The sequence below is a fragment of the Hyla sarda genome (genome assembly GCF_029499605.1).
Source record: "Hyla sarda isolate aHylSar1 chromosome 1 unlocalized genomic scaffold, aHylSar1.hap1 SUPER_1_unloc_2, whole genome shotgun sequence".
Taxonomy (NCBI): Eukaryota; Metazoa; Chordata; class Amphibia; order Anura; family Hylidae; genus Hyla; species Hyla sarda.
The window spans coordinates 1,242,718-1,264,105 of NW_026607581.1; the positions used below are offsets into that span (position 1 = coordinate 1,242,718).

The 21,388-nt window shown below is 43.0% G+C and overlaps 2 protein-coding genes across 2 annotated transcripts in view; one reads left to right on the forward strand and one right to left on the reverse strand.

The window, feature by feature from the left end:
* LOC130298052 (oocyte zinc finger protein XlCOF6-like) overlaps nucleotides 1-21,388 on the forward strand; it is a 76,302-nt gene that overhangs the window by 43,665 nt on the left and 11,249 nt on the right. The gene's annotated exons all lie outside the window — the stretch shown is intronic.
* The window catches only part of LOC130298073 (zinc finger protein 271-like), an 82,704-nt gene continuing 70,519 nt past the window's right edge, over nucleotides 9,204-21,388 (reverse strand). Inside the window, exon 5 of the mRNA XM_056550968.1 lies at nucleotides 9,204-10,538. Coding sequence (XP_056406943.1) covers nucleotides 9,652-10,538 — 887 coding nt within the window. The 3' untranslated portion in view covers nucleotides 9,204-9,651. The remainder of the gene's footprint in view (nucleotides 10,539-21,388) is intronic.

Below are 21,388 nucleotides of genomic sequence, written 5' to 3' on the forward strand. Positions count from 1 at the left end.
GTTGAATGCCTGTGTTAACCTATCAGCTGACGACCTTTTACTCCATTTCAGGTCCAACCCGCTAACTACTTCTCAATTCATCAAACATTTACGCATTTCGGTCGGGTCGCTGGGAGGAGTCCCGACTTCATTATCCGGTCACTCCTTCCGTATTGGCGCAGCTACAGCCAATTCTAAGCACGGGGTCCCAACCCACGTAATCATGAAATTAGGATGTTGGAAATGCGGATGCTATATGCAGTATTTCCCTAACCCTCGCAAAGAAATGGCTAGCGCATTTCTCTTGTGTTGTAATCCGCAATAAACAAATGTTTGTTTAAATCCGGGTTTTGCCCTCTTTTCCAGGCATATTCTTTACGCCGCAGTTATGGCACACTCCAAACTGCTTAGTTGAGGTTGATAGATTATTGGTTACAGTTGGTTGTTAGGTTAGTATTAGGGTTTTAGGCATTTCAGTCATGTAGCAACGACCGCAAATGGAAAGGCCTGCGCAGCTGGCCTGTAATTGTGGGAGGAGCGGGATGACTATAAAACTCACGGCTCTCCCCCCCTTCAATGACGCCGTGGGTTCTTCGCTCCCACCCGCCCCCCCTTCTTTTCATTCCATCACACTTACCACAGGGTATGCCCTCTTTTCCAGGCATATTCTTTACGCCGCAGTTATGGCACACTCCAAACTGCTTAGTTGAGGTTGATAGATTATTGGTTACAGTTGGTTGTTAGGTTAGTATTAGGGTTTTACGCATTTCAGTCATGTAGCAACGACCACAAAATAGAAAAGTGACCGTCTGGTATACAGCGGAAATGTGAGAAATTACAGGAAGAGACAGAAGAGACGAAAGAAAGGAAAAGAAAGAAAGAAAGAAAAGATATGTAGAAAAGAAGGGAAAAGATGGGAAAAGGTGATAAACTGCACAACAAACACACAAAATGCTAAAGGGGAAAAAGTGGAATAAAGTTGCAGTGAAATCTAGTAAGAGTATTTAAGGGGCAGTGAATAGGAAAAAGACGACAACAGTCACATGTGTAACACATTGCATTAGTGTATAGATGAGAAATCTTATTAATCCATGGGACATATAAAGATATTCAGAATGTTCATGTGATGGAGAATTCATGAAAAGTGCAAAACGGGAATGTGAGAGAATGGAAAAAACAAGTGAGAGTGCAGCAGACGAGAGAGGTGTAAAATGACAACTGGTGGATAGTAATGTCAGAAGAAAGAGAGTAAGGTGTCTGATCACTGCTGAAATCTATTATACATAGCAGATAGTATACATGTAAATATATATTCATAATAGTAGAATATCCAGGGAGAACACAGGTGGAAGCCATCTTCATTTAACCAGGTAAAAGGCATCTGTGAGAAAAAGGAAGAAAAAAGAAGAAAACAGCAAAAGAAAACCAGGAAAAAAAGAACATAGAAAAAAGAAGAGGAAAACGACAAAAAGGAGAAGGAAGGAAGTAAAGAGAAAAGAAAAGAGGAAAAAGAAAGGCTAAGTGTGCAGAGAAAGAAGAAAAAGGTGATAAAACCAATTAATACATAAAAGGATAAAACCAAATAGACCAAAAAATCAGAACAGAACAATAGCAACATAACTAAATCCATTAATCCGCCATATGCATTTTATTAGGGAAGTTTTTTTTTTTGCAATGTAATAGCTCCCATAGGGGACTAGAACACTGCACACACTGATCTCGTATACTGATCATTGTTATCCCATAGGGGACTAGAACACTGCACACACTGATCTCGTATACTGATCATTGTTATCCCATAGGGGACTATAACACTGCACACACTGATCTCTCATACTGATCATTGTTATCCCATAAGGGACTATAACACTGCACACACTGATCTCTTATACTGATCATTGTTATCCCATAGGAAACTATAACACTGCACACACTGATCTCTTATACTGATCATTGTTATCCCATAGGAGACTATAACACTGCACACACTGATCTCTTATACTGATCATTGTTATCCCATAAGAGACTATAACACTGCACACACTGATCTCTTATACTGATCATTGTTATCCCATAGGGGACTATAACACTGCACACACTGATCGCTTATCCTGATCATTGTTATCCCATAGGGGACTATAACACTGCACACATTGATCTCTTATACTGATCATTGTTATCCCATAGGAGACTATAACACTGCACACACAGATCTCTTATACTGATCATTGTTATCCCATAGGAGACTATAACACTGCACAAACTGATCTTTTACATTGATCATTGTTATCCCATAGGAGACTATAACACTGCACACACTGATCTTTTACATCGATCATTATCCCATAGGAGACTATAACACTGCACAAACTGATCTCTTATACTGATCATTGTTATCCCATAGGAGACTATAACACTAAACACACTGATCTCGTATACTGATCATTGTTATCCCATAGGGGGGCTATAACACTGCACACACTGATCTTTTACATTGATGATTGTTATCCTATAGGGGACTATAACACTGCACACAATGAATCTTTACATTGATCATTGTTATTCCATAGGAGACTATAACACTGCACATACTGATCTCTTATACTGATCATTGTTATCCCATAGGAGATTATAACACTGTACAAACTGATCTTTTACACTGATCATTGTTATCCCATAGGAGACTATAACACTGCACACACTGATCTCTTATACAGATCATTGTTATCCCATAGGAGACTATAACACTGCACAGACTGATCTCTTATACTAATCATTGTTATCCCATAGGAGACCATAACACTGCACACACTAATCTCTTACACTGATCATGGTTACCTCATAGGAGACTATAACACTGCACACACTGATCTTTTACATTGATCATTGTTATCCCATAGGAGACTATAACACTGCACACACTGATCTCTTATACTGATCATTGTTATCCCATAGGGGTCTATAACACTGCACACACTGATCTCTTATACTGATCATTGTTATCCCATAGGGGACTATAACACTGCACACACTGATCTCTTATCCTGATCATTGTTATCCCATAGGGGACTATAACACTGCACACACTGATCTCTTATACTGATCATTGTTATCCCATAGGAGACTATAACACTGCACACACTGATCTCTTATACTAATCATTGTTATCCCATAGGAGACTATAACACTGCACACACTGATCTCTTACACGGATCATTGTTATCTAATAGGAGACTATAACACTGCACACACTTATCTTTTACATTGATCATTGTTATCCCATAGGGGACTATAACACTGCACACACTGATCTTTTACATTGATCATTGTTATACCATAGGAGACTATAACACTGCACACACTGATCCTTTACATTGATCATTGTTATCCCATAGGAGGCTATAACACTGCACACACTGATCTTTACACTGATCATTGTTATCTCATAGGAGACTACAACACTGCACACACTGATCTTTTACATTGATCATTGTTATCTCATAGGAGACTATAACACTGCACACGTTGATCTTTTACATTGATCATTGTTATCCCATAGGAGACTATAACACTGCACACACCGATCTCTTATACTGATCATTGTTATCCCATAGGGGACTATAACACTGCACACACTGATCTCTTAGACTGATCATTGTTATCCCATAGGAGACTATAACACTGCACAAACTGATCTTTTACATTGATCATTGTTATCACATAGGAGACTATAACACTGCACACACTGATCTTTTACATTGATCATTATCCCATTGGAGACTATAACACTGCACACACTGATCTCTTATACGGATCACTGTTATCCCATAGAAGACTATAACACTGCACACACTGATCATTTACATTGATCATTGTTATCCCATAGAATAACATTGATCAATGATTCTGCCACTTGACTGCTCATGCCTGGATCTCAGGCACTGAGCAGTCATTTGGCGATCAGACATGCAGGAGGAAGGTAGAGACCCTCTTTGTGTCCTCCAGCTGTTTGGGACGCCACAGTGGTCCCCAAAAGCCCACTGAGCTACCGAGAGTTTAGTTTTACTTCAGACACAGCAAACAACTTTGAACGCTGCGTCTAAAGGGTTAATAGCGCGAGGCACCGGGTCCCGGCCGTTATTAGAGGCCGGGCCCGACCCACTATGATGCCCTGTATCCTTAAGGAGTTAAGGGGGTACTCTGGTGGAAAACTTTTTTTTTATAAATCAACTGGTGCCTGAAAGTTAAACAGATTTGTAAATGACTTCTATTAAAATGTTTTAGTCCTTCCAATACTTATTAGCAGCTGTATACTACAGAGGAAATTATTTTCTTTTTGGATTTCTTTCCAGTCTGACCACATTGCTCTCTGCTGACACCTCTGTCCATTTTAGGAAATGTCCAGAGCAGGAGAGGTTTGCTATGGGGTTTTGTTCCTGCTCTGGACAGTTCCTGACATGGACAGAGGTGTCAGCAGAGAGCACTGTGGTCAGACAGAAAAAAAAATTTCCTCTGTAGTATACACTGGAGTACTGGAAGGGTTAAGATTTTTTAATAGAAGTAATTTACAAACCTGTTTAACTTTCTGGCACCAGGTGATGTAAAAAGAAAATTTTTCCACCAGAGTACCCCTTTAACCCCTTAAGGACGCAGGGTTTTTCTGTTTTTGCACTTTCATTTTTTGAACATCACCTTCTAAAAATCATAACGCTTTCAATCTTACACCTAAAATTCCACGTTATGGATTATTTTTTGCGCCACAAATTCTTTTTTGTATTGACATTAGTCATTTTACCAAAAAATCCACAGTAAAACAAAAAAAATAATTGTGTGACAAAATTGAAGAAAAATGCCATTTTGTAACTTTTGGGGGCTTCCGTTTCTACGTAGTACAATTTTCAGTAAAAATGACCCCTTCCCTTTATTCTGTAGGTCCATACGGTTATAATGATCCCCTACTTATATACAGTCATGGCCGTAAATGTTGGCACCCCTGAAATGTTTCTAGAAAATGAAGTATTTCTCACAGGAAAGGATTGCAGTAACACATGTTTTGCTATACACACGTTTATTCCCTTTGTGTGTATATATATATAGATCTCCTCTCCTCTCTATATATATATATAGATCTCCTCTCCTCTGTATATATATATATATATAGATCTCCTCTCCTCTGTATATATATATATAGATCTCCTCTCCTCTGTATATATATATATATAGATCTCCTCCTCTGTATATATATATATATATATAGATCTCCTCTCCTCTGTATATATATATATTGCAGTAACACATGTTTTGCTATACACATGTTTATTCCCTTTGTGTGTATATATATATATATATATATATATATATATATATATAGATCTCCTCTCCTCTCTATATATATATATAGATCTCCTCTCCTCTGTATATATATATATATAGATCTCCTCTTCTCTGTATATATATATATATATCTCCTCTCCTCTGTATATATATATATAGATCTCCTCTCCTCTGTATATATATATATATAGATCTCCTCTTCTCTGTATATATATATATATATCTCCTCTCCTCTGTATATATATATATATATATATATATATATATATATATATATATATAGATCTCCTCTCCTCTGTATATATATATATATATATATAGATCTCCTCTCCTCTGTATATATATATATATATTGCAGTAACACATGTTTTGCTATACACATGTTTATTCCCTTTGTGTGTATTGGAACTAAACCAAAAAAGGGAGAAAAAAAGCAAATTGGTCATAATGTCACCAAACTCAAAACATGGGCTGGACAAAATTATTGGCATCTTTCTAAATAGTGGATAAATAAGATTGTTTCAAGCATGTGATGCTCCTTTATACTCACCTGAGGCAAGTAACAGGTGTAGGCAATATATAAATCACACCTGAAAGCAGATAAAAAGGAGAGAAGTTCACTTAGTCTTTGCATTGTGTGTCTGTGTGTGCCACACTAAGCATGGACAACAGAAAGAGGAGAAGAGAACTGTCTGAGGACTTGAGAACCAAAATTTTGGAAAAATATCAACAATCTCAAGGTTACAAGTCCATCTCCAGAGATCTAGATTTGCCTTTGTCCACAGTGCGCAAGATTATCAAGAAGATTGCAACCCATGGCACTGTAGCTAATCTCCCTGGGTGTGGGGGAGGGAAGAAAAAAATTGATTAAAAGGGGTCAACGCAGGATAGTCCGGATGGTGGATAAGCAGCCCCAAACAAGTTCCAAAGATATTCAAGCTGTTCTGCAGCCTCAGGGAGCATCAGTGTCAGCACGAACTATCCGTCGACATTTAAATGAAATGAAACGTTATGGTAGGAGACCCAGGAGGACCCCACTATGGAGGAGACCCAGGAGGACCCCACTATGGAGGAGACCCAGGAGGTCCCCACTATGGCAGGAGACCCAGGAGGACCCCACTATGGAGGAGACCCAGGAGGACCCCACTATGGAGGAGACCCAGGAGGACCCCACTATGGAGGAGACCCAGGAGGACCCCACTATGGAGGAGACCCAGGAGGACCCCACTGCTGACACAGAGACATAAAAAAGCAAGACTACATTTTGCCAAAATGAACTTGAGTAACCAAAATCCTTCTGGGAAAACATCTTGTGGACAGATGAGACCAAGATAGAACTTTTTGGTAAAGCCCATCATTCTACTATTTACCGAAACCGAATGAGGCCTACAAAGAAAAGAACACAGTACCTACAGTGACATATGGTGGAGGTCAATAATGTTTTGGGTTGTTTTGCTGCCTCTGGCACTGGGGGCCTTGAATGTGTACAAGACATCATGAAATCTGAGGATTACCAATGGATTTTGGGTCGCACTGTACAGCCCAGTGTTAGAAAGCTGGGTTTGTGTCCGAGATCTTGGGTCTTCCAGAAGGACAATGACTCCAAACATACGTCAAAAAGCACCAGAAATGGACGGCAACAAAGCTCTGGAGAGTCCTGAAGTGGCAGCAATGAGTCCAGAACTAAATCCCATTGATCACCTGTGGAGAGATCTTATAATTACTGTTGGGAAAAGGCGCCTTCCAATAAGAGACCGGGAGCAGTTTGTAAAGGAAGAGTCCAACATTCCGGCTGAGGGTTGTAAGAAGCTTATTGATGCTTATAGGAAGAGTGGTCCAACATTCCGGCTGAGAGGTGTAAGAAGCTTATTGATGCTTATAGGAACAGTGGTCCAACATTCCGTCTGAGAGGTGTAAGAAGCTTTTTTATTTTAGTTATATACACACAAAGGGAATAAACGTGTGTATAGTAAAACATGTGTTACTGCAATCCTTTTCTGTGAGAAAAAAAAAAATCATAACTACATGCAGAATTTATACGTTAGCAATTGTCATATTCTGACCCCTATAACGTTTTTATTTTTCTGCGTACGGGGCGGTATGAGGGCTCATTTTTTGCACCATGATCTGAAGTTTTTATCGGTACCATTTTTGTTTGGACTTTTTGATCGGATTTTATTCATTTTTTGTGCTATAAAAAGTGACCAAAAATACGCTATTTCCGATTTTTTTTTTTGGCGTGTACGCCATTGACCATGCGGTTTAATTAACAATTTATTTTTATAGATAAAGCATTTCCGCATGCAGCGATACCACATGGAAAAAGGGGGGTGATTCTTACTTTTATTAGGGAAGGGGTTAATTCATCATTAGTAAAAATGTTTTTGCTATATTATAACCCCCTCTAGTGGCTATAACATGCATTACATTAAGTCCTAATACTGATCATCAGCATAGAACTACATGTGGATGATCAGTGTTATCAGGGCTTGACTACTCCTGACTAGATCTCAGGCATGGAGAAGTCAATCCCCAATCGGACGCACCGCGTCCTAGCTGATCGGGACATCACGATTTGACTGACCTGCCGGGATTTTTTCAACTTTAGACACGGCGATCAACTTTGATTGCCGTGTCTAAAGGGTTAATAGCACGTGGCACAACGATCAGTTCCGCACGCTATTAGCCCAGGGTCCCGGCTTTCATTAGATGCCGGGACCAACCTACTATGTTATAGACCGGGACAGGCACAGGGCATACAGGTACGCCCTGCGTCCTTAAGAGGCTAAGGGTACGGTCCCACATACCGCTTACCCAAACTCACTGCACACACAGAGCTGCCGCCAGAAAGCCCTATGTATATGGTGATCGGGGATAATGCAGCAGATTTAGCGCAGCGTGAAATAGGCTGCGTAAGCGGTATGTGGGACTGTAACCTTAAGATGTATTTGATATGTTAAATGGTTCATACTTTAAATAAATCTTCTTCCCATTATAGTCTATGGACATTCCATCTTGTCATTCACCTTTGCATTCTATAATAAACAGCTATAATCCCAGGTCATTTCCATTTTACACTGTGCTGCTCTGTCTGGGGACACTTGTGGTAAAAGATAATTTGATATGTTAAATGGTTTAGGCTCCAAATAAAATTTTCTTCCCATTATAGTCTATGGACATTCCATTGTGTCATTCACCTAGTATTCCATAGAAAACATCTATAATCTTCATTCTCAATAATCGCACTGAACTCACACAGTATGTCTGCTAAACATCTATTGGATAATTCGCTCCGTGCTGGATGACTGGCGATGTGGGGCGGAGGCTCGTAACGTCACGGCCACGCCCCCTCAATTAAAGTCAATGGAAGTGTCATGACGGCCATCAGGAGCTTGGCTGTGACATCATGACGGGGCGTGGCCGTGACGTCACAAGCCTCCTGCGCTGCAGCCAGCATTCTAAACGAACATCGGTGCAGCAGGGAGATCCCATCAGTGGGACCCCCACAATCAGACATCTTATCCCTTCTCCTTTGGATAGAGAATAAGATGTCTAGGGGCGGAGTACCCCTTTAAAGTACAAGTTAGTACAAAGAATACCTGCTATGTATGTTTTGGAGTTTTTTTGTAATAATATACGGCTTTATTGGGACAGGGACCATACGTTTTTATTTAGGACCTGAAGCTGCTTTCGTCTAATCGCTGTTATACTACACCACCATACATCTGTACTACAGCGCGGTATAATAATTGTCAGTGTTACCGAGGTCGGGCCTCATAGGCAACAGCGCCTGGTAGACCTGGAGGCCATGACTGGGGGAGAAAGACAGTTTAACCCTATAGATGCCACAATCAGTACTGACTAATCCATAGGGTTACACTGCCAAGACAGTCAGGAAAGTAATCCCGCCCAGGACATAAAAGTACATCACGGGGTGGTGAGGGGGTTGTGTCATCTATCCCCTGTATCTCAATAACAGGGACCCCAGTGTCCCCAGGTAGGGAGGAGGTACATTCACTATGGGAGCTGCAGAAACAGCCGAGCACAGAGTGAGGTGTCCAGTGATCGGACGCCACATGATCAGCAAGGATCGGGGATAACACAACCTTTCTAAAAGGGTCTCAGCAGGTGAAGCCCGGACCGTCCTGGAATTCTTCATCACTGGAATAAGTCCCTTCTCTGTGAGGTGTTTGGGTCTCCAGTAGCAGCTCCCCATGGATTATGCCTGTTGGGTCTTCTAAAAGAACGATTGGTAACAAGTTTGGAGATGCAGTATATGATATATGTATAAATGTCAGATATCCTATGTACATGGATAATATATAGATGTTTTCTGCATCATTTATTGTTCTGAATTGGCTTCTCTCCTGTGTGAGTTCTTTTATGCCTATAAAGACTTGTATAATGAGTAAAGCATTTCCCACATTCTGAACATGAATATGGCGTCTCCCCTGTGTGAATTCTTTTATGCTTAGTAAGACTTGAATTGCGAGTAAAACATTTCCCACATTCTGAACATGAACATGGCTTCTCTCCTGTGTGAGTTTTCTGATGTTTAAGAAGACTTGATTTATCAGTAAAACATTTCCCACATTCTGAACATGAAAATGGTTTCTCCCCTGTGTGAGTTATTTTATGTCGAGTAACATCTGATTTGCAAGTAAAACGTTTCCCACATATTGAGCATGAAAATGGCTTCTCCCCTGTGTGAGTCCTTTTATGTTGAACAAGATTTGATTTATCAGTAAAACATTTCCCACATTCTGAACATGAAAATGGTTTCTCCCCTGTGTGAGTTCTTTGATGTCGAGTAACATCTGATTTGCAAGTAAAACGTTTCCCACATTCTGAGCATGGAAATGGCTTCTCTCCTGTGTGAGTTCTTTGATGTTTAACAAGATTTGATTTTTCAGTAAAACATTTCCCACATTGTGAACATGAAAATGGCTTCTCTCCTGTGTGAGTTCTTTGATGTTGAACAAGACTTGATTTTTCAGTAAAACATTTTCCACATTGTGAACATGAAAAAGGCTTCTCCCCTGTGTGAGTTCTCTGATGTTTAACAAGATTTGATTTTTCAGTAAAACATTTTCCACACTGTAAACATGAAAATGGCTTCTCCCCTGTGTGAGTTCTTTTATGTTTAATAACAACTGATTTCTTAATAGAACATTTCCCACATTCTGAGCATGAATATGGTTTCTTTCCTGTATGAGCTCGTTGATGTCCAACACCCCTTCTATGACCCTCTTTTTCCTTAACATCCTGTGATGACTGAGAAGACAGGACCTGTATATAAGGATGAGATGACAGATCTTGGCTGTGAAGGGCTGAGGGTGTATCTGGGATAATGGAATGTTCTTCATATGTATCTTGTGTGATATCATCATCTGCTTTATAATCTGAAGATAGAAGATTCTCCTCTGATCTCCTGCTACAAGAATCTGCAGAGAATAACACAGATTATATAATTGAGCATTAACCTTATTTAAATTTTTCCATCTAGAGTCACATGAGAGTTTGTTTTTTGTGGGACCAATTTTACTGTGAAACCGAAAAAAATTGTGGGATAAAATTCAATTGAAAGAAAATGCAATTCTGCAAATTTGGGATTTTTTTCATCACCTACCATATAACGTGATGTCACAACTGACGTTATACTTATCCATCAGGTCAGTATCATCATCCAACTTGTATAGTTTTCCTTATATTTTAATAAAAAAAACAATGCTTTAACCCCTTAAGGACTTTTTAAAGGTTTTTTCACTTTCGTTTCTTCCACCTCACCTTCTAAAAATCAGAACGCTTTCAGTTTTCTACCTACAGACCCATATGAGGTTGTTGTTGGTTTTTGTGCTACCAATTTTACTTTGTAATGACATCAATCATTTCACCACAAAATCTACAGTGAAACCAAAAATAAAAAATAATTTGTGAGGCAAAAATTAAATAAAAAAACACTATTTTGTATCTTTTGGGGGCTTCTGTTTCTACGCAGTACATTTTTCGGTAACAGTGACACCTTATCTTTATTCTGTAGGTCCATACGGTATAAGGACACCCAACTTATATAGGTTTGATTTTGTTACTTCTTTAAAAAAATAAATTGAACTTTTTGTACAAAAATTAGCATGTTTAAAATTGTCCTCTTCTGACCCCTATAACTTTATTATTTTTCCGTATACAGGGATGTGTGAGGGTCATTTTTTGCGCTGAGATCTGAAGTTTATACCTGTACCATTTTTCTATGGGACTTTTTGATCACTTTTTATACATTTTTTTAGGGTATATAAAGTGACCAAATCTACGCAGTTCTGGACTTTGGTATTTTGACCGTGCAGTTTAAAAAACCTTAATTTTTTATAGTTTTTTTTATATGGGAAAAGGGGGTGATTCAAACTTTTATTAGGGAAGGGGTTAAACTGCTAAGACTTGTTCTTCTTTTCAAGCTTCATATCCTGTACATTCACTTTGCTGACATGGCTTTAGCTGAACTGTCCTTCCCATAGGGTCTATGACTGATCGTCCGGCATCGAGGTCTCTTCCTCCCAGTCTCTACTGAGCAGCAATGTTTCCATCCAGGGGTGTAATGATCATGGCTGAAACCTTTGTTTGCAATTACAGAGATCAAACGTTTCCTGTAGTTCTTGACCAGGTTTGCACACACTGCCGCAGGGGTTCTGGCCCACTCCTCCATACAGATCTTCTCCAGATCCTTCAGGTTTCGGGGATGTCACTGGGCAATAAGGATTTTCAGCTCCCTCCAAAGATTTTTTACTGGGTTCTGGTCTGAAGACTGCGCCACTCCAGGACCTTGAGATGCTTCTTACGGAGCCACTCCTTAGTGCCCTGGCTGTGTGTTTCGGGTCGTTGTCATGCTGGAAGCCCCAGCCACGACCCATCTTCAATGCTCTTACTGAGGGAAGGAGGTTGTTGGCCAAGATCTCTCGATACATGGCCCCATTCATCTTCCCCTCAATACGGTGCAGTCGTCCTGTCCCCTTTTCGGAAAAGCAGCCCCAAGGAATGATGGGGGATATTTATCCAAACCTGTCCAGAGGAAAAAACCTCCAATCAGATTGCTTCTTTCATTTTTAAAAAGGCCTACGAAAAATGAAAAAAGCGATCTGATTGGTTGCTATGGGCAACTCAACAACTTTTCCTCTGGACAGGTTTTGATAAAATTCCCCTGATGTTTCCACCGCCATGCTTCATGGTTGGGATGGTGTTCTTGGGGTTGTACAGGGGGGGCTCCTCTGGGGGTCCGGGGTATATGTCTCAGCTCCTCGGGGGAGCACCGCTTCAACTGTCTCCGCTTCTTTGTCTCTCTGCCCAATGATTTCCCCCCCACTTATATCCCGCAGACAGTGTTCTGGAACAGCTAGTAATGTCTGCCAGGTACAGGTCACATGATCAGATCATAAAGTAGCCAACACCAGGTGACTTCTGCCGGAGGACACAGCCGCTCTGGGGGGATGATGGGGAGAGGTATTTATTCTTCCACTGGAACAAAGTGGGTATATACACAGTGTGGGGTGAAGAGAAGATGCAGAACAGTCTGTGGAGCACAGTAATAGTGTGGGGGCATAAAAGGTGTAGAATCTATAGTAAGAGCGCACAGAAGGCCTTGGAGCCCCCCAAAAACCTCTAGTTACACCAATAGAGTTACACCCAAGAATAACTGCAGCAAGTGACCAAGAAGAATCTGTGACTGTTCTCTGCATTTAGTGGTTACTACTCACCTGGGTGGTTACCTGAAGGAATGTCCTCCTTATACTGCTCATCACCACTTGCATCTGTCTCTTCCCTTAAGTCTGTAGTATTACTATAGATCAGATCTTTCTCTGTAGGAATGTTCTCCTTATACTGCTCATCACTGCTCACATCTGTCTCTTCTTCTTCTTCCCTTAAGTCTGTAGTATTACTATAGATCAGATCTTTCTCTGTAGGAATGTTCTCCTTATACTGCTCATCACTGCTCACATCTGTCTCTTCTTCTTCTTCCCTTAAGTCTGTAGTATTACTATAGATCAGATCTTTCCCTGTAGTAATGTCCTCCTTATACTGCTCATCACCACTCACATCTGTCTCTGGAGCATTAATATTGTTCGGATCTTCACCCTGATTCATAAGATGTGGAAGAAATATAGTAAAAGTCATCAGACAGTAGGAGAAGTCACGTGGGATGTTATAGATGAGCAGGAGATGAGGAGTCATGGAGGGTGAGGGGACTGACCACAAGAGCTTCACAGCCCTTCTACAGATCATAGGGAATATCTCCATCTACCTGATCATCCTGTGGAAGAAGAGGACGGGGACACCTCTCTGGTGCTGTTCTCTTACTGGATCTGACTGTAGGGAACAATACAGAGACTGAATTCATTCTTTACATACAAATAATGAAAGGACGTGTGTATATAGTCATGTCTATTACCTGGTGATGTGAGGGGCTGCTGATCCTCCATCATGACCTGATCCTTGTACTGATCCTTGTGTCCTTCTACATACTCCCACTCCTCCATGGAGAAATAGACCGCCACGTCCTGACACCTTATAGGAACCTGACAGATAATGATACAGTCATCACCCCGACCCCTCCAGTGGTGTTACTGTATAATGTCCCAGCATTCCCAGCAGTGTCACCTCTCCAGTCATCACCAGACCCCTCCATTACTGTATAATGTCCCAGCAGTGTCACCTCTCCAGTCATCACCAGACCCCTCCATTACTGTATAATGTGCCAGCATTCCCAGCAGTGTCACCTCTCCAGTCATCACCAGACCCCTCCATTACTGTATAATGTCCCAGCATTCCCAGCAGTGTCACCTCTGCAGTCATCACCAGACCCCTCCATTACTGTATAATGTCCCAGCATTCCCAGCATTGTCATCTCTCCAGTCATCACCAGACCCCTCCATTACTATATAATGTCCCAGCAGTGTCACCTCTCCAGTCATCACTAGACCCCTCCATTACTGTATAATGTCCCAGCAGTGTCACCTCTCCAGTCATCACCAGACCCCTCCATTACTGTATAATGTCCCAGCAGTGTCACCTCTCCAGTCATCACCAGACCCCTCCATTACTGTATAATGTCCCAGCAGTGTCACCTCTCCAGTCATCACCAGACCCCTCCATTACTGTATAATGTCCCAGCAGTGTCACCTCTCTAATCATCACCAGACCCCTCCATTACTGAATAATGTCCCAGCAGTGTCACCTCTCCAGTCATCACCAGACCCCTCCATTACTGTATAATATCCCAGCAGTGTCACCTCTCCAGTCATCACCAGACCCCTCCATTACTGTATAATGTCCCAGCAGTGTCACCTCTCCAGTCATCACCAGACCCCTCCATTACTGTATAATGTCCCAGCAGTGTCACCTCTCCAGTCATCACCAGATCTCTCCATTACTGTATAATGTCCCAGCATTCCCAGCAGTGTCACCTCTCCAGTCATCACCAGACCCCTCCATTACTGTATAATGTCCCAGCATTCCCAGCAGTGTCACCTCTCCAGTCATCACCAGACCCCTCCATTACTGTATAATGTCCCAGCAGTGTCACCTCTCCAGTCATCACCAGACCCCTCCATTACTGTATAATGTCCTAGAAGTGTCACCTCTCCAGTCATCACCAGACTCCTCCATTACTGTATAATATCCCAGCAGTGTCACCTCTCCAGTCATCACCAGACCCCTCCATTACTGTATAATGTCCCAGCAGGGTCACCTCTCCAGTCATCACCAGACCCCTCCATTACTGTATAATGTCCCAGCAGTGTCACCTCTCCAGTCATCACCAGACCCCTCCATTACTGTATAATGTCCCAGCAGTGTCACCTCTCCAGTCATCACCAGACCCCTCCATTACTGTATAATGTCCCAGCAGTGTCATCTCTCCAGTCATCACCAGACCCCTCCATTACTGTATAATGTCCCAGCAGTGTCACCTCTCCAGTCATCACCAGACCCCTCCATTACTGTATAATGTCCCAGCAGTGTCACCTCTCCAGTCATCACCAGACCCCTCCATTACTGTATAATGTCCCAGCAGTGTCACCTCTCCAGTCATCACCAGACCCCTCCATTACTGTATAATGTCCCAGCATTCCCAGCAGTGTCACCTCTCCAGTCATCACCAGACCCCTCCATTACTGTATAATTTCCCAGCAGTGTCACCTCTCCAGTCATCACCAGACCCCTCCATTACTGTATAATGTCCCAGCAGTGTCACCTCTCCAGTCATCACCAGACCCCTCCATTACTGTATAATGTCCCAGCAGTGTCACCTCTCCAGTCATCACCAGACCCTTCCATTACTGTATAATGTCCCAGCATTCCCAGCAGTGTCACCTCTCCAGTCATCACCAGACCCCTCCATTACTGTATAATGTCCCAGCAGTGTCACCTCTCCAGTCATCACCAGACCCCTCCATTACTGTATAATGTCCCAGCAGGGTCACCTCTCCAGTCATCACCAGACCCCTCCATTACTGTATAATGTCCCAGCATTCCCAGCAGTGTCACCTCTCCAGTCATCACCAGACCCCTCCATTACTGTATAATGTCCCAGCATTCCCAGCAGTATCACCTCTCCAGTCATCACCAGACCCTCCATTACTGTATAATGTCCCAGCAGTGTCACCTCTCCAGTCATCACCAGACCCCTCCATTACTGTATAATGTCCCAGCATTCCCAGCAGGGTCACCTCTCCAGTCATCACCAGACCCCTCCATTACTGTATAATGTCCCAGCAGGGTCACCTCTCCAGTCATCACCAGACCCCTCCATTACTGTATAATGTCCCAGCAGGGTCACCTCTCCAGTCAGCAGCTCCATCATCTTGTTGATGAGTTCTCGGATCTTCTGTTCCTCCATTTCCTCATGTATCAGAGAGTGAGGTGGGGGCCCCGGGATTGGGCTCAGGGTTCTTCCCCATCCTTCACACACAGGGGCCCGACAGCGCCCACTAGAGGACTTCTTCACTACTGTGTAATCCTGTGTATGGTAAGACACATTAATATCACTACATACATTCCCAGAATCCCTCACCTCTTCAGTCATATCCATCTGTTATTACATAGATAAGAATGAGGTCATGTGACATCACTCCCAGAATCCCTCACCTCTCCAGTCATATCCATCTGTTATTACATAGATAAGAATGAGGTCATGTGACATCACTCCCAGAATCCCTCACCTCTACAGTCATATCCATCTGTTATTACATAGATAAGAATGAGGTCATGTAACATCACTCCCAGAATCCCTCACCTCTCCAGTCATAGCCATCTGTTATTACATAGATAAGAATGAGGTCATGTGACATCACTCCCAGAATCCCTCACCTCTCCAGTCATATTCATCTGTTATTATATAGATAAGAATGAGGTCATGTGACATCACTCCCAGAATCCCTCACCTCTCCAGTAAGTCGGAAGAGTATCTGTAGGGTGAGGTTTATGATCCTGTCGGCCATCTTGTTCCTGTCTCTCTCCATGGTTGATGGGTCATCCAGGAGAATTCTCTTATATAGAAGATATCAGCAGAGGATCCTGGATTGGAGAAACCTGAAGGGAAGAAGAGGAGACGATGATAAACCGCACCAGATTCTATGGAGAAATAAAATCCATTTCCTGGAGATAATCTGGGGAAACATCTGAGGAGACATTATAGGAGTTTTCAGATTTCTCTATAAAACAAAATCCATTGTCCGAGGGCTGTAAAATAAGAGACTAGAGCGCACTCCCCTCTCCCGTCCAGTGGTGGCGCTCTGGTCCTCCAGGTCTTCTGAGGTCGCTCTCCCTGCTCTGCTGAAGACGTTGTGAATCCATTTCTCCTAATCTCTGAGGCTGCGGTGTATTCAGAACGTCTTCATCAGAGCAGGGAGAAGAATAGAGGGATTCAATATGACATTGTCCAATGAAGAATAGTGAAATGTGTCCACTAGGGGGCACAATATACATCACAATTACATCAGGATTTTATGTGAATTGCGATATGTCCCCCCGGAAGTACAACCAAAAAAAAGAAAAGAAAAAGCAGAAAGTGATAGCACACCAAAAATATATATATATCAAAGTAATTCTTTATTGTACAAAAAATAGCCATATAATGTTAAAAACATTTAAAAAGGAGGTCCACAACATCTCGGACCGACCTAAAGCCATAGGGAGGGATCCCAGTCTTGCTCTGGTACTCCCCCCACAAACAAAGACACCCGTCTAATATCTATATGTCTAAAGAATAAGATGCAATAATCCCCCTGTGACTTCTGGCCCCAACACAGTATATTCTAGGGTGCACAAATGGCAGCTCTTATGAGTAAACAATGTATACAGTCTTGCTGCAAAGAGTGCAGTTTCTACATCAACCAAGCTTAACAATCCATACACTGCTGCTGCAACAATAAATAAATCAAATAACCAAGTCACATGATATGATCAAGGGAGCAAATACATATACATCACACTGTCAGGTAGAGAGCGGGTGTCTCACAAAATCCCTAAGTTCCCACGCGTTTCGTCACTCTTGGTGACTTCCTCAGGGGCACATGGCTGTCATATCACAAACATGTCTTTATATAACACAAGTATTTAGTACCTCAGTGCCGACAGGTGTGAACGCCATCCATCCATTCATGCACACGCACTCCATGCAACTAGTTCCGGTGTCACAGACTATGACTAGTTCCGGTATCCTGCCTCACTCCCATAACAGGCGCAAGCGCATACTGTCGGCCTAATATGTTACTTACAGCCCATTTCCCCGCGCATGCGCAGGTTCCATAATTTTTCCTCTGTATCGCGCAATTGAATTCGCGCATGCGTGGTGAATCACTTCATAGATCCAAAGCCATGGCGCACGCGCAGTAAGTGTCAGAGCCAAAATAAGTGGCCCCAGCAATCAATATTATAAGACGTAAGCATTTTAAATAATGTAGTGAACAATAATCCTGATATCATATGGTACATAGATCACTCACATTAATAAAGTGCGTCTCAATATTCCTAAAATATCTCCCTATGGCCAGCTGCGCATGCGCCAAAGCCAACCAAATGTCCCCCCGGAAGAACCTGCTATTACCTGCAGCAGAGGCCGAGCATCATATACCGTTACACACGCAGGGTCTGGGCCACCACCGGAGTCAGTGTTTCCCAAGCAGGGTGCCTCCAGCTGTTACAGCATTTGGCTGTCAGGGCATGCTGGGAGTTGTAGTTTTACAACAGCTGGAGGCACGCTGGTTTGGAAACACTGTCTTAAGTAATAATAGGGGTGCGGGAGAAACTTAAAAAACCTGATGCTTACATAGTCCTGTATGGAAGAAGTGGCTGATACCCGGAGAAAAGAGACTGACCAGGTGACAGGATGGGCGGGTAAGTGACCTGATACCTTCACCATCCAGACATCCCCTGGGGGGCAGTATAGACAGGAAATCAGGAGAACAACCGCTGGTCGGCACGGCGCTCCCTAGAGAAACAACCGTACAGTGCCATGTCTAAGCCACGCCCACCTACATTATTTTATTACAAACATGGGATATAAACTTATTAGGGGAGGGGCTTCTATTACAAACCCCGAATAACGCTCTGCCATAGTGATCAGTGTTATCGGTGCTCGGCTTATACAGGCTGTGGAGGTGTCTGTATACTTAGAGCACCGATCTGAGCACAGAGCACGGTAAGGGGCCCTCCGGCCGTCATCTCAGCGGATCTAGACTCCGCCCCCCAACAACTGCATTTTACTCATTTTAGATCCTGCAATCGACTTTGATCATGGAATCTAAAGGGGTTAATGGCGATGAGCGTCATTAGTGGTGAGTCCTGGCTGCTTATAGCTCCTGAGCTCACCTCAAAGTCCCATATGGGGCACAGGATGTAAATATACATCGTGTCCTTAAGGGTTAATAATAAACATCCCCAATAATCCTGATCTGATGGTGACCGCACACACATACCTGTATCTGTAGAGGAGCCGTGTGCTTACAGGACCTGCGATGATGTCACCGTCATGTGATCAGTCACATGGAGGAGGAGGAGGAGTCACATGATCAGGGGCTGCTGCTCTGAGAGATCTCCACACACAACACAACAGCAGTGACTGCCCCACCAGGACCTGCTCTGTATCTGCTACATGCTGGAGGTGTAGGACCTGTGATGATGTCCCCGACATGTGATCAGTCACATGGAGGAGGAGTCACATGATCAGGGGCTGCTGCTCTGAGAGATCTCCACACACAACAGCAGTGACTGCCCCACCAGGACCTGCTCTGTATCTGCTACATGCTGGAGGTGTAGGACCTGTGATGATGTCACAATCATGTGACCAGTACATTTGGGGGTAAAGTTTTGCAGTAAAGATGTGACTGTGGGTAAAGGACCTGTGGGGAGGATCATGTGACAGGAGTGGGCGGAGTTTAGCAGCCAGTATAGAAAAGATGGTGATTGAAGGACCTGCGATAATGATCATGTGACAGCAGAGTCCTGCATACACTGAGCAGATGAGCCTAGAGCAGCAGCCCATGATCATGTGACTCCTCCTCCTCCATGTGACTGATCACATGACGGTGACATCATCGCAGGTCCTGTAAGCACACGGCTCCTCTACAGATACAGGTATGTGTGTGCGGTCTCCATCAGATCAGGATTATTGGGGATGTTTATTATTAACCCCTTAAGGACACAGTATATAATAACACTCTGCACCCTCTATGGGGACTTTGAGGTGAGCTCAGGAGCTATAAGCAGCCAGGACTCACCACGATTATTAGTCATCATCATTAACCCTTTAGATCTCACAATCAAACCTCTGTGCCGGCCATCACTCATTTACCTTATCTCCTGCCTATACTGCCCCCCAGGGGATGTCTGGATGGTGAAGGGCTGCAGGTCACCTCCCCACCCATCCTGTCACCTGATCAGTCTCCTTCCTCCGGGTATCGGACACTTCTTTTGGAGGCTACGATCCTGAGCCGCCTCCAGATATTAATCTAAGATGGCCGCCACTATGGTCCTGGTGGATCTCCCCACCTCCCTTCGTTACCTAAAACAATGTGTTCCAGATGAAAAGGGTCCATAACATGGGTACCTGGAGGGACAACATCCACGTCAGGATTCAAACTCCCGACATAGTGTCGTCCCAACCCTGGAGACCAGATTGGCTTTCTGCTCCATTTCTGGACAATTCCATAACATTCTGGGACAATAATTCCCAGTGTGACGCGGATCCATTCACCTATGATCCCTCCAACGCTTCATGTGAATCCGAGTACGAAAAGCGCAGAAATGTGTCATGTGACCGCGTCAATAACTGAGGAGGACAATGTGGTAAACGCTGTTATAATACAGGACAGATGTCAGCGCCGTTTACCCAATATGACCGTTATATCCAATGATCAAGTCCTGATGAAAATCATCGCCCGACCGTCTCCCGTAACTCCAGGATTATCATCGTGCTCTGTATCCTGGTGAGATAGAGGACATTGTGGGGGAAGTGGAGACGCCTTCCGAAACCAGGAGATTGTCATTAACCCTGACTTGGCATTTCTTCTAGATCATAAGCCCAGCCGTACGGCCCGAATGGTCATCCGTAATGATGATGTCACCGTGGTATGCTGCGCTCTACTTTTGAGGATTTCTGCAACAACTAATCGGTGCGCGATTTATCGGTAAAGAAAATCGTCGACAGCGATTACCAATATTGATTTTCATTGAAAACATCCATTAATCCCGACTCATCACCCATGTGAACACCGTCCAACAGAGAAAGTGAGGTCCTGTTCCTGGAGCTCGGAGAAGACAATGGGCCGGATCCTGTGTAGAATGCAGGAAAGAGAAAGAGAAAGTTCCAGCTGCCAGCAAAAAATATACTTAAAAACGAAACCGTGTTGAATTCTTATCTCCATATTTTGCCCATCCCCCATGACTCCGCCCCAGACTATGATGGATCCCCTGACTAGGTTTACAGCCTCCAGGATTGTGACTATAATGTCTCCTCAGATGTTTCCCCAGATTATCTCCAGGAAATGGATTTTATTTCTCCATAGAATCTGGTGCGGTTTATCATCGTCTC